General features: G+C 34.1%; 1 protein-coding gene across 6 annotated transcripts in view; it reads left to right on the forward strand.

The window, feature by feature from the left end:
• The window catches only part of RtGEF (Rho-type guanine nucleotide exchange factor), a 334,719-nt gene that overhangs the window by 43,938 nt on the left and 276,799 nt on the right, over window positions 1-13,982 (forward strand). For all 6 annotated transcript variants that reach the window (XM_090411130.1, XM_090411129.1, XM_090411131.1 and 3 more), the window contains exons 5-6: window positions 2,859-2,953; window positions 11,922-12,017. In XM_090411130.1, coding sequence (XP_090267256.1) covers window positions 2,859-2,953; window positions 11,922-12,017 — 191 coding nt within the window. The remainder of the gene's footprint in view (window positions 1-2,858; window positions 2,954-11,921; window positions 12,018-13,982) is intronic.

Here is a 13,982-nt window from a genome sequence, read left to right on the forward strand (position 1 = left end):
GGTATACCAGGTCCCTTGCAGCTGTAATTGTCCTACTTTGGCCAAACAGGCAGGACAGCAAATGTCAGGATTTTGGAACACAAAGACTGCATCCGTACAGCCAGTTTCACCAGTACAGCCACTCTGAGCTTGCAGACCATGATCTGGATACCAGCCGCAGAGAAAGCCACGTTAATACACCACAGAAAATTTAAATATGAAAGATTGTTCATGCAGTCAGCATCAGCTCTAAAAAAACTTTCCAAACCTCAACAAATTTGGGTGCTTGAGACTGCCCCAAATCTGGGAAGCTTGCATCTTGAGAACTTCAGCCCAACAGCAAAGACAACCCAATATAGCCTGCTAAGGGGCACCTTTAAGACTCTAGGAACAACAGTTAGTTTTCTCTCTTCTGCTTCATTTGCTTTTTGTAGTGCCTGTAGGGAAGAAACAACGTGTCATTGTTGTTTGTTCCCATGAAGATGGCAATGTGACATTGCCGAAATATAGGAGGTATTTATTAAAGTTTCTTTTAATTAATATTCCAGTATACGTTGTAAATTCCTTAAATAATTTAACAGTTGTGTTACCAACGTATAAGCCTATCGACAAGAATTTTTATGTTATATGTATTATATACTATATTTTTACAATAAAGTAAGTTAGAGAAAAGAATGTTATTAAGAAAATCATAAGGAAGAGAAAATATATTTACAGTACTGTATTTATCGATACCCTAAGTTTATGTTGTCTCTCTCTATACAAGATGAATCGTCTGTCTGTTAGTACCTACATTAGCATTGTCTTATATGATACAAAACACTGTACATATTGCTAACACCAAATGTCAAAAATGAAAAGATGTGAAAAAGAAATTCATATTTATTTACAGGTATAACGATTCATGCATTGATAACGAAGCAGCAATATGATTACTTTATGGTAGCGTAGCCTATACACTAACGAATGAATTATTTTATTTTTATTTTATGCTAATTAATTAAATGTAACTAAATTAATTAACATTTAATTTTAATCAGTTATGATTTAATACTGCATCTTTACGTTTGCATTTCTCTCGACTGTGAATGGAGCCATATACAGTCTTTTGTATGCATAAGTTTTGCTAAATTTTGAAAATAGAAATTTTGAAATGAAATAGACTAGCATCTACATATATTTTATGCATTCATGACATATCTTTTTCTTAATTTTTTCAATATTTCTAAGCTACGAAGTTTTTCAAAATGTCACAAATCTCAAAAAAAATTTTCCAGTATATTTATTGGAAAAAATCTGCATATAAGTGGACCTATGCAGTTAAAACCAGTGTTTTTCAAGGGTCAAGTATAGCTATTAAATTCAGTATATGGCATTTTTGTTAGTTCCCAGATAAACTTATGTTTTCCATTTCTGTGATTAGCTAGGTCTGTTTGATCTTTTTTGTAGTATGTTTCATGAATGTTTATCCTGATGACCTTGTTTGATATTTTGGATTCTGCAGATATATTTAGGAAGTTTAGATATACCTAGAGAAGAAACATTGCTACTAGAGGACCTATTTCCAGGCACCATTAATTTTTTTCCAACATCTAGATAAAACATTTTTTCATTTTGAATATGAATACTCTGAGTAGAAAGGCTTGCCATGGGCATGTTAGCTGTTGAAGAATACCATACCAATCAAAATATTATTTTAAAAACAATAAGCTTGTTATGTTAGTAATATTTTCCTCATCTTGCCAAGAAGCTTCAAAGAGGAACTTAATGAAGTCACCACTTTCCTGAACAGCTAAATTGCAATTTGTAGTAGAAACTGAAGAAAACAGGATATTCTCATTCCTTAAGTTTTGTTCACCAAGCAAAGTAGATTAACATTTTCAGTACATAGGGAAAGAATTGAATGGTGACAAATATCCATATCCCACTTCTTACCATCACTCTACCAAAAATTGACATGTTATTAAAACTCTTAAGGACCGTAGTGTGTCAGTATCCAGTAACAACAGCAAAAAAGAAAAAACAAAGGAGACACTCTAAAATGGCTCTAGTCTGAAAATCGTTAAATTAGAGATTAGAATGCTAAGATCACCTAGACAGCCTCATCCACCACGCCTTCTCAAGATTTTATATATAAAAGAGCATGTTATGAATGTAAAGAAAGATTGTACAGATTGGGCTTGGTTAATCACACTATAAATGAGAAACATCAAGTAATTGGAAGCCTACAAGAATGCCACATACTGAATTAATAGTTATATTTGTAAGTTTAATAGAAGTTTCAGAAATGATGTATTAAGAACTGAAATTTACAGAAGTAGGTTATCATGTTTGGCAGTGTAGATGAGTAATGACATAACATGCATGACATCTCATCACAACATTAACTATCATTTTAACCAGTCTGTGATGTTAGTTTTTTTTAAATAATCATTCTGTTCCTCTGTTTTATGATAAATAGCTATATTCGTGAAGCACACCACAGATAGTAATACACCAGTTGAATAATAATAAAAAAAAAATTTGATTATATGTAATCATATTGGATCTATTTAATATGATTAACAACTACTACCAAAGTTTATTGTCTTTAAATCTTATAGATCTTTATGGATTTTTGATACAAATCTAAAAATGAAATCGCTTTAAATATGTAATATGCATATTCTTTTGCATTTATAGTTGTCAGTCTGCATGTTATCATATATTCCTATCCATAAATAAGTTTATCAAACCACACACGAGAGGTTGCAAGACCTATATCACATCAGTGCCATGTATTAGTTTGAGCTTTTTTTTTTCCTGCTTAATCCTTATGTATTTATATTGTAGATATTCGGATGATAAATTAATGAAATCTTTTTTTAAAAAAAAACTAGGTTTTTAAAGATATTGTTGATACCGAAAATACCCATGTTAACGAAATCCAGGGCTTGTTAAAAAGTTACCTTCAGCCCCTCCGTCAAGCCAGTATGTAAGTATCCATTTAAGCTTAAGTAAACTTTTGTATGTTATCCCAATTATAAAGACATAGTATGTTATAAGACTCAGAAATGGTAGGTTCCTGAGACTTCATTTGCTTCTGAATTTATAGCTCATCATTGTTTTCAGACTTATTTGATCATTATCACCTCCACTAGATTTTCATGAATTTACGAGACTTCTCAAGAAAGTTCACTTTGATTATAACTTTTTGTCTTTCTCTCTCTCTCTCTCTTTTAAATCCATTTATTATCAACATATTTATCATTCTCCTATCTCTGCATTTCCCTCACTTATCATCACTTTTTATTCAGATACCCTATTTCTCACTTCTTTGCTTAAAGTATTGTTTACTTCTAGGAATGGTCTGTCATCTGTAAGTTAAGACTTAGAGAAAAGAAGGGAGGGTGAAATTTGTAGAAAAAAAGTTCACATATGTGCCCAGATTATTTAATTCCTATTAACTTGGTTGGATGCTTAATGGAATCCAATATTTTGTTTCGGTTACAGAGACATATTTAGGGAGTAAAAAATGAAATTTGTAACACACACACTGAATAGTTGGTTTATCCACTCTCCAGCCAACAGGCTGCATGTTCAAATCCTGTCATAGATGTTTGTGACTGTCTTTAAGTTGGAGATGAATTTCATTGCCCAGTGTGAGACCACCTCCTTGCTTATTGGAAGCCTGAAGTGACTTGAAAAAGTTCCATATTTGGTCTCTAGAGAGTTTCTGGACTAGGTTAAAAAAATAAAAATATAAAAAAAATATAAAATTGATAAAATAGGGGAAAAAAAATTCCTTATTCCACTCACAGTACAAAATGTACTATAGGACTGACTGCAAATAACATTTCATGGCAGGGAGCAATATAAAAAAAAATAGTAATAAATTAAAAAAAAATAATAAATAAATAAAACATGCAAATGCAAACACAAAACTAAAGTGAAATATGTGAACAAAAGACTAATCCTAACTAGATGAGGTGTCCTCTGTAGCCATCTGTCAGTGGCCTCAGATGTAAATTGGGATTGCAAAATATTAGTGTTTATCATATTTTGGAAAGTTTTATGCAACCATGTTTGTTCAGTTTAGGCTGATTTCTGAAGGCAGCTGCAGATTCTAAAAACAGTCCTTCTCTTCTAAATTTCCTGTGGTGAAGCATGATTTTCTTCCAGTTGATTCTGCAAGGCCTGATTGACCAAAGTCATGACTGCAGATGTATGAAGGTGGTCTGAAAAGTTCTCAGCCTAGCAATAAAATACGAATTTATAATTTCAAAATCATTTTTATTTTTCAACATAATCTCCCTTAAGACTAACACATTTATTCTAACGATGCTCCAGCATAGTACCATTATCCCGACCCTGTAGTGGTTCTCAGTAAGATCTGCAAATACCCCTCTACAGCTGCCTGCAATCACTGCTTGATTTGAAGAAAAATGTTGACCAGTGAGGAAGAGTTTTAGTTTTGGGAAGAGATAGAAGTCAGAGGAAGCCAAATCTGGGGAATAGGGTGGATGTTCCAACAATTCATAGTGCAGATCCCTTAATTTTCCCATTGCCAAAACACCTTTGCGGGCAGATGCATTGTCCTGATGAAAGATGATTTTTTTTCTTCTGCAAACCGGGTCTTTTCGCACGATTTTTTTCATCTAGTCTGGTCAAAAGATCGGAATAATATTCCCCAGTTATTGTTTTATCCTTTTCAAGATAATAAACAAAATGCCTTTAGCATCCAGAACACCGATGCCATGACCTTTCCTGCTGATGGAACAGACTTTGTCTTGTTTGGTGCTGAACAACCTGCTTCTCTCCACTGTTTTGACTGCTGTTTGGATTCTGGTATGTAATGGTGAATCCAAGTCTCATCCATATTAATAAATCGACTTGCAAAATTAGTTTTATTCTTGTTAAAACGCTCCAAGCACTGTTCAGAGATTTTCATGCAACTGCATTTTTGATCTGCTGTGAGCAAGCGCGGCACCCATCTTGCACAAAGCTTTTTCATTTGCAATTCTTCATGCAAAATATATCCTACACATTCTTTTGAAATGCCTATAGTCTCAACAATTTCACGCACTTTGACTCGCCGGTCATCCAATACCATATCATGTACTTGATCAAAGATATCTGGTGTTATTACACTTTTTGGACGTCCTTCATGTGGATCATCTTCAATGCTCATACAGCCATGTTTAAACTCGGCAGCTCATTTCTTAATTGTCAGAAACGAAGGAGAAGAGTGTCCATAAACTTTTATGAACTTCGAATGAATTTCTTTTGGCATTAAACCTTCTTTTACAAAGAATTTTTTAACTGCACGATACTCAATTTTATCCATGTCAAGGGATACAGATGTACTAACTTAGAAAAAAAATCTTTCCGATAGTGTTGCCATCTATGGTCTAGGCCGAGAACTTTTCAGACCACCCTCTTATTTTTTATGTTCTTCCAAGTGGACGGTAGCTGGTCCAAAGCAGCCCAACTTTGCAAGAACAGGGAACGCTATACACACCTGAAACCGAGAAAGGAGGGAGTTGGTCAGATAAGAGTAAATAAGTGGAGCAGATAAGAGTAGCTAGTTTATACCCACAAAGGGTGCCCCGCCTAGTTAGGACCAGTTTTTTGTCCATGTGTTTCACTTAGTTTTCTGTTGCCTTTGTATGTGTCACAAGTTTTGTATTGTACTCCCTTAAGGTGGTGAACATAGCTAATTTGTTTTCCAACATGCCTAGAGTAGAAACATGTGTCACAAGTTTTGTATCGTACTCCCTTAAGGTGGTGAACATAGCTAATTTGTTTTCCAACATGCCTAGAGTAGAAACTATACATTTACTTTTAAGATCTGTTTCCAATGTATACCATGGAATTTTTAAGCGATGTATTAACATCTTCTTAAAATTCCAAGATGAATTTTTTTGAACCAAAGGGATTACTAGCAACAAGCTCCTCTCTGTCTTTGCTTCTAGCAAACTTGTTCATGGAGCTGTTTGAAAACAAGTCTTGGAACACCAGCTAAAGTGTGACTATTGATATGTAGATGATATTTTTATTGTTTGGCTTGTCTCCTCTAACCAACTACAAGAATTTGTCTCACACCTAAATGATATTCACCTTTGGATCAAATTCACTTTTGAATTAGAAATCAGTAGATGATTACCATTTTTCAACAGGCTTGTAGAGGTATCCAAAAAAAACATACTCAGTTTACAGGAGCCAGTTCATAGCAGGAGATAGTTGCATGCTAGATCTGATCATTATCTAGTGCAAAAAAACTGCATTATATGAACCCTGAGAGAGCATGTAAAATCATCAGCAGTATAGACCACAGAAACCAAGACCTCAATTGCCTCAATTCTATCCTACCCAAGAATGGCTATAACATTACTTGGTCAATGAAATCCAACTGAATATAGGGAAGAAAAAAACAAGTTTTTCTTCCCTATATTCAGTGAGTCAAGGACAAGATTTCTAAGTTGCCATCTATCCCGTCATTAAGATTTCTAATCTCTTAGGCCTCCAGAACATCTTCATTCATCGCTTCAGAAACCTGGATTTTATGAGATCATGTTGCCTCTGTGGTTGTATTACATAGATGAGAAAGGCAGGTTTGGGAGAGATATGCATGTCTGAACATTTCAAGGACATGGGTTAACAAAGAAAACACAATTCAGGATTGGCACTGAACTGAGATGATCCACATAGATCATCTCAGTTCAGCACAACAAGAAACAAGGCATGATATTACACCAAGTCTGGACCTCTGTCAGGTGTCTACATAACACATGTTTGCATTCCATTGCTAGTATCTCTTTTTCAAATATTAACATTGTGATCATTACCTGTTTGTAGCTTAATTTTTTATTTTATTCACTGTTATCTCTTGTTGGTGTGGAACACAATTATTTCATGAATAATGATTTTTAATGTCAAGTTGTGGCCTATATGATTTAAATATTAGCATTAGAATTTCATTATGCTTGAACATATTTTGGCTTTATTTTGAATTATTCTGAAATATGTTGTTTCAAGAATACAATCAGTCAGTCAATATGTTGTTTCAAGAATACAATCAATCAGTCAATATGTTGTTTCAAGAATACAATCAATCAGTCAATTTCAATCAATTCTCATTATAACACTTTTTTTTTATAGCAAACTTCTGCATTATAGAAAAAAAAAAAATAAAGTTCCAACCAAAGCTTTATAGCATTCTGTGCTACTATTCTTAACATGTTTATGCTGGGTACTATACAAATCGGATTGTTGTTTACTTGCCCACAGTAGTGTGGAATGCAACAAATGTCATCTTATATATAAATGACCTGCTCTCACTGACTTCGAATCCTATCCATAGCTATTGATGATAGTACACTCTATTTCTCCTTTCATTTAGTATTCAAGTATTAGAATCCTTCATATCTACCACAACCATGGACCAAAATTCAGATCTCGTAACTATATCCCAGTGGGGGCAAGGACAACCTTGTAAACTTCAGTGCCACCAAAACTCAGTTCTGTCTAATCTCTCACAAGAAAGAGCTTGCATTCTTTCCCTTTACCTTCAGTAATATTAAGATATCCAAACACAATCAGATTTCTCTTTTTGGACTGACTGGCACAACCATATTTCAACTATAGCTTCTGCAGCTGTCAAAAAACTTTGTGTACTTTTTGCATAAGACAAGGGGCCCTAGCTCTGTGCTCCACACCTTCACAGCTTCTTATGCCTCTTCTAAAGATACTTTCATGGACAGTGCTCTGCTGAATTGGCCACTAGTATTCCTCCACTCTCCTCCAAAATCATTAAAACAAGAGACACTGCTAACCAACATCCTCCTATGGTCCACCTTAAAATTCACTGAATCAACTTCCCTGCCTCTTCTTTTATTTCATCTACTTCTGTCCTTTGGAACAGGTTCCCTCACTGCCTTCCCCAAAGATTACCCTCAGCTGTTCAAGCAAAATGTGAACAGACTCCTGCTTTCTTCTATTCCCCTTGCCCACACACTACACTAGTGCCATAGGTCTTACAGTCTTTCATGTGTGGACCAGATATTTAAAAAAAAAATAAAATAAAATCATCACTTGTACTTTGTAGAGAAACCTTAGCTATATAGAAGGGATGAGATTTGTTGCTCTCAGGATATATAAGTAACTCATAAGATCATTTCTATAATTATTATTTTACTATAACGGTATTTTACTATATTTCCTGTAGCAGGCAATACAGTAAAATACCCTAAAAGCTTGCTTCAAAATAATAGATAAGGAAAGTTTATTTTCTAATAATCCTAAGAAAGAAAAGAGTTTGAAATTTATTTCCAAGAAATAACCCCAAAAAAGAACAGCAAGGCTTATCTTGTTTTTCAAAATCACCTGAAGTAAAAGTAAAAAAGGTGAAACAAAGAATTGTGAAGCTTATATAAGCATTGTTAAATCTGTTAATATTATCCAGAAGTTGAGACTGAAATACGAGAAATTTTGCATTAAAGATTTTGAATTTTTTTTCCCAGAAATGATAAATGATATTAAAAAGTATCTGATTTTATGAAAGGAACAATAACTATGATAGTTGTTCTTTTCATGTGTCTAGACTATCTAGATTTTATTTTAGACTTAAGTATATGAGATTTTTTTTTTTTTTTTTTTCCATTTATGAAAAGAAAAACGTATCTGGTTATTTTATGAAAGGAATGAGTGTGGTTTTTCTGTATAATTATTATCAGACCAACAATGGAAAATAAAGAAAAAAAAATGTAGAAAATATAGTTCACAGTGATTTATTCTGTTATGAATGTGCAGTTCTGTATTCCTAGAGATAAGAAGTTGGAGGGAATAGAAACTACTGATTTGCAATGATTGATTTTGTTTTCTTTTGATGTTTTTGTAGATAATGCACTGTGGTATAATCATAAAACAGAACTAGATATTTACATATATATTTTATTTAGTGCAGAATTCCACCCATTTATGTAATGCACAAGGCATGTCATATGTGTATATGCACTGTGTTGCCAACAGTGTCCGGACAGCAACTGTTTGTATTTCCCATCACTACAATGTTGCTGTCAAAACAAGGTCGGGCCTCCTTTTGCTGCTATTACAGGCATTTCTCTTCAGGATCCACTAAGTTCCGGTAAACTGATGCTGGAATTTGTTTCCATTTCTCCTGTAGTATGGAGAATGGCTGATATTTAGGTCTGACACACAACCTTTGCTCCAGCTCATCCCAAAGATTTTCATTAGAGTTGAGGTCAGGACTTTGGGCTGCCCAGTTTAGTTCTTTCATCTCCATGTCTTCAAACCACAGATATAGGGCCCTTGCTTTGTGAGCAGGTGCGTTATTGTGCTAATTCAGAAAGGGCCTATTCCAAACTGTTGCCACAGTGTGGAAAAAACAGAATTCTCCCAAATGTCATGGTAGGCATCAGTGTTTAAAGATCTGGACACAGAAACCAATCAGTCCAGTCCACATCAGGAAAAACAGCCAGACCATTATGCTACTGCCTCCAGATTTTACATTCGATACAAGATATTCCTGTAGGTATCATTCGCCAGGTCTATACACGTCCTCCATTGGATTGCCAGATCATGTTTCATGAATCATTGTTCTATAGGACCTTCTTCTATTGATCCACAGTGCAGTGATGGTGTTGTTTGCACCGGACGATGACAAACATTGGCAGGTGTAATCAAGGGCTTATGAGCTGCAGCACAACCATGAAACCCAAGGACAAACACCTCAACAGTGAATAGTTCTGTCACTGGCATCCATTCCAGAACTCATGCAGAAGTAGTTTGTGATAGTTGCTAAGGCTGACTGATGATTTACTGTGACAACATGCTTGAGAATTTGTCAGTTTCTTGGACCTACCTGTTCAGGGGACGGGGTGATTTGGTGGTTCCATCATGTTTCCACTTCACAATAACTTTGCTGCCAGTAACTGGGGCACATACAAAGTTGCAGAAATCTCTCAGACCGAATGGCCAAATTTGTGGGCTCTGACTATCACATAGTTCAAATGGACTCTACTCTTTTCATCCATTCATCATGATGGCAAAGAATATCTACGCTACTAATGCCCACGTGCCTATGCTTATATAGTATAGCAGACATGTATCTGCATCATGGGTGAGGCAACATAACTATGGGAGTGTCCAGACCCTTTTGGCAACATAGTGTATTGTTGAATGTATGAAATTATGCCTGCCCAGCTTGGAAAAGGAAATGTTTTATGGTTAGTCTTATTCCTTCCAGATGTGCAAAATACAGCCCGGCATGAATATATTAAGGAAATATACAATAACAAGCCTATATAATAACTCTATAATGAAATGTTTTTTGGCTTCTATGAGTTTACCATCTGGAGAGTTGATGAAAGTATAAATGTTAACATCATGTTGGAGGTTTAATGGAATATTTACAGCACTGAGAAAGGATTAAAACTAATTTTAATGCTTCTAATATTTCGTCTCAGTCACTGAGACATCTTGTCAAATATCTTACCAAAATAATTAGTTCCTCCACCATTCTCTGGCCATCTCTTCAGAAGGACTTCAGAAATGCCATCACCATACCCTACATCCGTGGCACATCAGAAAAAATAGCCAGGTCCTTAAAAAAGTACTACATCCACGTGTTATTTAAGCCCCGCTGTAAGCTTACTACCCTTATCCTTCCCACTAATGATCAGCTCCCTCCTCTCTCAGTGCCTGGAGTATATAGAGTACTCTGTCCCTGCAAGTTAGCTTACTTCAGACAGACAGGCAGATCAGCAACCACCTAGATAGAAGAACACAAATCATCCATCTGCAATCACTGCTATGGTCAATCTGGCTTTGCAGATCATGTTTTGGATACAACACACAGGATCTCCTGGAGAAAAACCACCATGCTCCACCATAGTAAATTCAAAAAAGAAAGACTGTTTTTAGAATCTGTGGCGGCACTCAGAAATCAACTGAATTTAAATAAATATGGTTGCATAAAACTTCCCAAAATTTGGGAAACTTTAATTATCAGAGATCCCACACTACAAAGTGAAACATTGTAGTGTGTTGTAACAAAAGTTATTTGTAATTCCTGAAGATGTCTCAGGACTAAGATGAAGTATTGGAAGCATTAAAATTAAAATTGGTTTTAATCCTTTCCCAGTGCTGTAAATATTCCATTAAACCTCCAAAATGATGTCCTCACAGCACTTAAGCCTAAACACACAGATATAAATGTTAACACTGTCATAGACAGGGATTAGCATTTCACTTGACACACAATAGCATTGCCACAGTGGTGATTAGTGCAGTTCCCAAGTAGCTCTATCTCTCTATATTACTTAAATATCTTTGCTATTTCTGCAAATAACTTTTTTTTTTTTTTATGGTACAGAATATTTGTGCTATGGTTAACTTAACCTGATATTGACTACTGATTTTTATCAAAACATATTCTATCTTTTTTTCTTTTTTTTTCTTTCTTTTTTGTATTGCATGTTATCCCATTTTTATCCTTTGTTGACTTAGGGATTGATGTTATAAATCCCTACTTGCCAAATTTCTCCATTGTGTAGTCATGAGAATGACATGACATACATTTAGTTGGAAAGACATTAATTTGAATCCTATCTAAGATTGAAACTGAAATTTTAATAAGGACTTTAAATGGAGATTATTGAATGCTAGATCAGGTCCTGTTCAGAATGTGGTTCATAACCTTCCAGTTTCATTGCCAGTCAAGTTGCATAGCATAATCATGCAGCATCATAACACCTTTATACGGTAACCATGGGAAATTGATAACAGTTGGTATTACCCTAGCATTCATACTAAAAATATTCATCTTGCATTTTATTGAAAATCTAAAATTTAAAATTTAAATGATATCTTTTCATTTAAATATATTTCATAATATTTCTTTAAATTGCTTAAAACATTTGTTTATATATATTTCTTAATAGATTAAGTGACCAGGAATGGAGAATATTAGTTGGTAATATAGAAGAAATTTTAGAATGTCAAAGGGCATTGTTATTGAGTTTGGAGGATATCAAAGAGTAAGTATTTCTTCAAACTGACATATTTGATTCTTAAATGTATGAAATGTAAACATAAAGGTGAAACAGCTTGTTGCATCATATTTTTCATGTGTTATATGGAATATCATGTCTTACTTGATCAATCTGACATATGGGAAAAATTTAAAAACCATCTTTTTATATTTATTTTATTGAGTTGCAGAACTTGGTATATAAAGCCATATATCTTTTATGTGTTAGCTGCAGTCATCTCTCCCTGAGAATCAGTGGAATACTTTATTATAGTTGAATGTTTGTTAAAGTGAATTTTATCATTTCTGCTATTGAACTTTAGCTAGGTATTTTCGGTAATTTGTTATACTGTATTTACCCGAATATAACTCACTTTTTTCCCCCAAAATTAAAGCTAAATATTTATGGTGCAAGCTGTGTGGAGATTTTTGTAAACTAAAGTTTTTCAGGAAAAAACTAAATTGATGTTTATAATTAAATTCTCTGTATTCATTATAATTTATAATTGCCCACATTATTTATAAAATGAATGCATTTCAATTTTAATTATTAGCGTTCTTTACACGATATCTGGCCACTTGCCTTTATCATGTGATATACTTGAATCTTTAGCGACAATGCTTCTGTCATTAAATTAAACAGTTTTGTTATTGCTTGTCTTTTTATCACTTTGGAATCATTCACTGTGAACTCATGCCCTGCTGCTCAATTGCCATGTTTCTCTGCGAAATCAATAACTTTGAATTTAAAACCAGCACTGTAACTTGAATGTTTCCTTGAAATATGGAGAAACCATATTTCCTTGAATTATGGCTTCTCCATATTTCAAGGAAAAATTACTGGTAATTTACAAGTCTTGAAATACGTTATGATTTCAAGTCTTGAAATCATAACGTATAATTTCAACATATGTTATGATTAGTTTCACTTCTCATTAACAACATACGTGTCAACATACGTTAGTTTCGCTTCTCATTAAGAAATTAATGAGAAGTGAAAGCAGAGTGCAAAATGAACAGCAATAGCAGGCTGGTAGAGGTAGTGTAGCTGTGATGATGTGCATGTGATTGGTGTGGTATTAACAAAAGATCGTACTACTCAACAACCAAGGCAAGCTGATGATTGTTGAGTTGAAATGCTGATTCTCTTCAACTGCCATGACAACATTCACTATCTATTTCTTAAAAGTTTTAAATTTTTTCATATGTAAGGTATATACAGGTAACCCTCGTATAACGCGGATGTTAGGTTCCACAAAAATGCCGCGTTATATAAATCGCGTTATGCGAGATTCAGATCACATACAAAAAGTAGGGTTAGGTTCAGAAATCTATATATTTTTATTTAATTCAGGTAATTCATGTAAGTTAAGAAAACATATAAACTATGAAACAAATACATAGTATAAAATTATAAAAAAATTATAAATTGTACGTAAACTTCATTGCACATAATGCATAAATGTTTTAGGCAAAATAAAATAAAGTGTATATTTTAATCATCATCACTCTCTTCAAAACTAACATTTCATAGATGTTCTTTATTTACGAGTGGCCGGACCTTGTCATCACTTGAAATCTCTTGGACATCATTAGTATAATTCTCATTACATACTTCGGCTGGTTTAGTTATCAAGAAGTCAGTAATAAGACCTCGCCTACCACTATGCTGCAATTTTTTTATTAAGTTCATAATACGGAGCCAAACATATCCAATTGTCTTGTGAATTTTCCGGAGGGCTACATTGAGAGATCGTTATCCACAAAATAACTTTCTTGCCAAGTCCAATCCTTCTGCTAATTTCTTTAAACTGAATTCTTTAACAGATTCATCACAGTCAGAATCTTTGGCAGATCCTTCCCCGCCATATGGTTTGACGTCATCTATTAATTGTACCAGTTCCTCATTTAAATCTATTTCCCCGTCACTTAATTCACTATCGAAGAGATTGGAGCACTTATGAAGAAGTTC

The sequence above is a fragment of the Typopeltis vanoorti genome, chromosome 21 (assembly GCF_054136105.1).
Source record: "Typopeltis vanoorti isolate ZY-2024b chromosome 21, IOZ_Tvanoo_1.0, whole genome shotgun sequence".
In the NCBI taxonomy this organism is placed as follows: domain Eukaryota; kingdom Metazoa; phylum Arthropoda; class Arachnida; order Uropygi; family Thelyphonidae; genus Typopeltis; species Typopeltis vanoorti.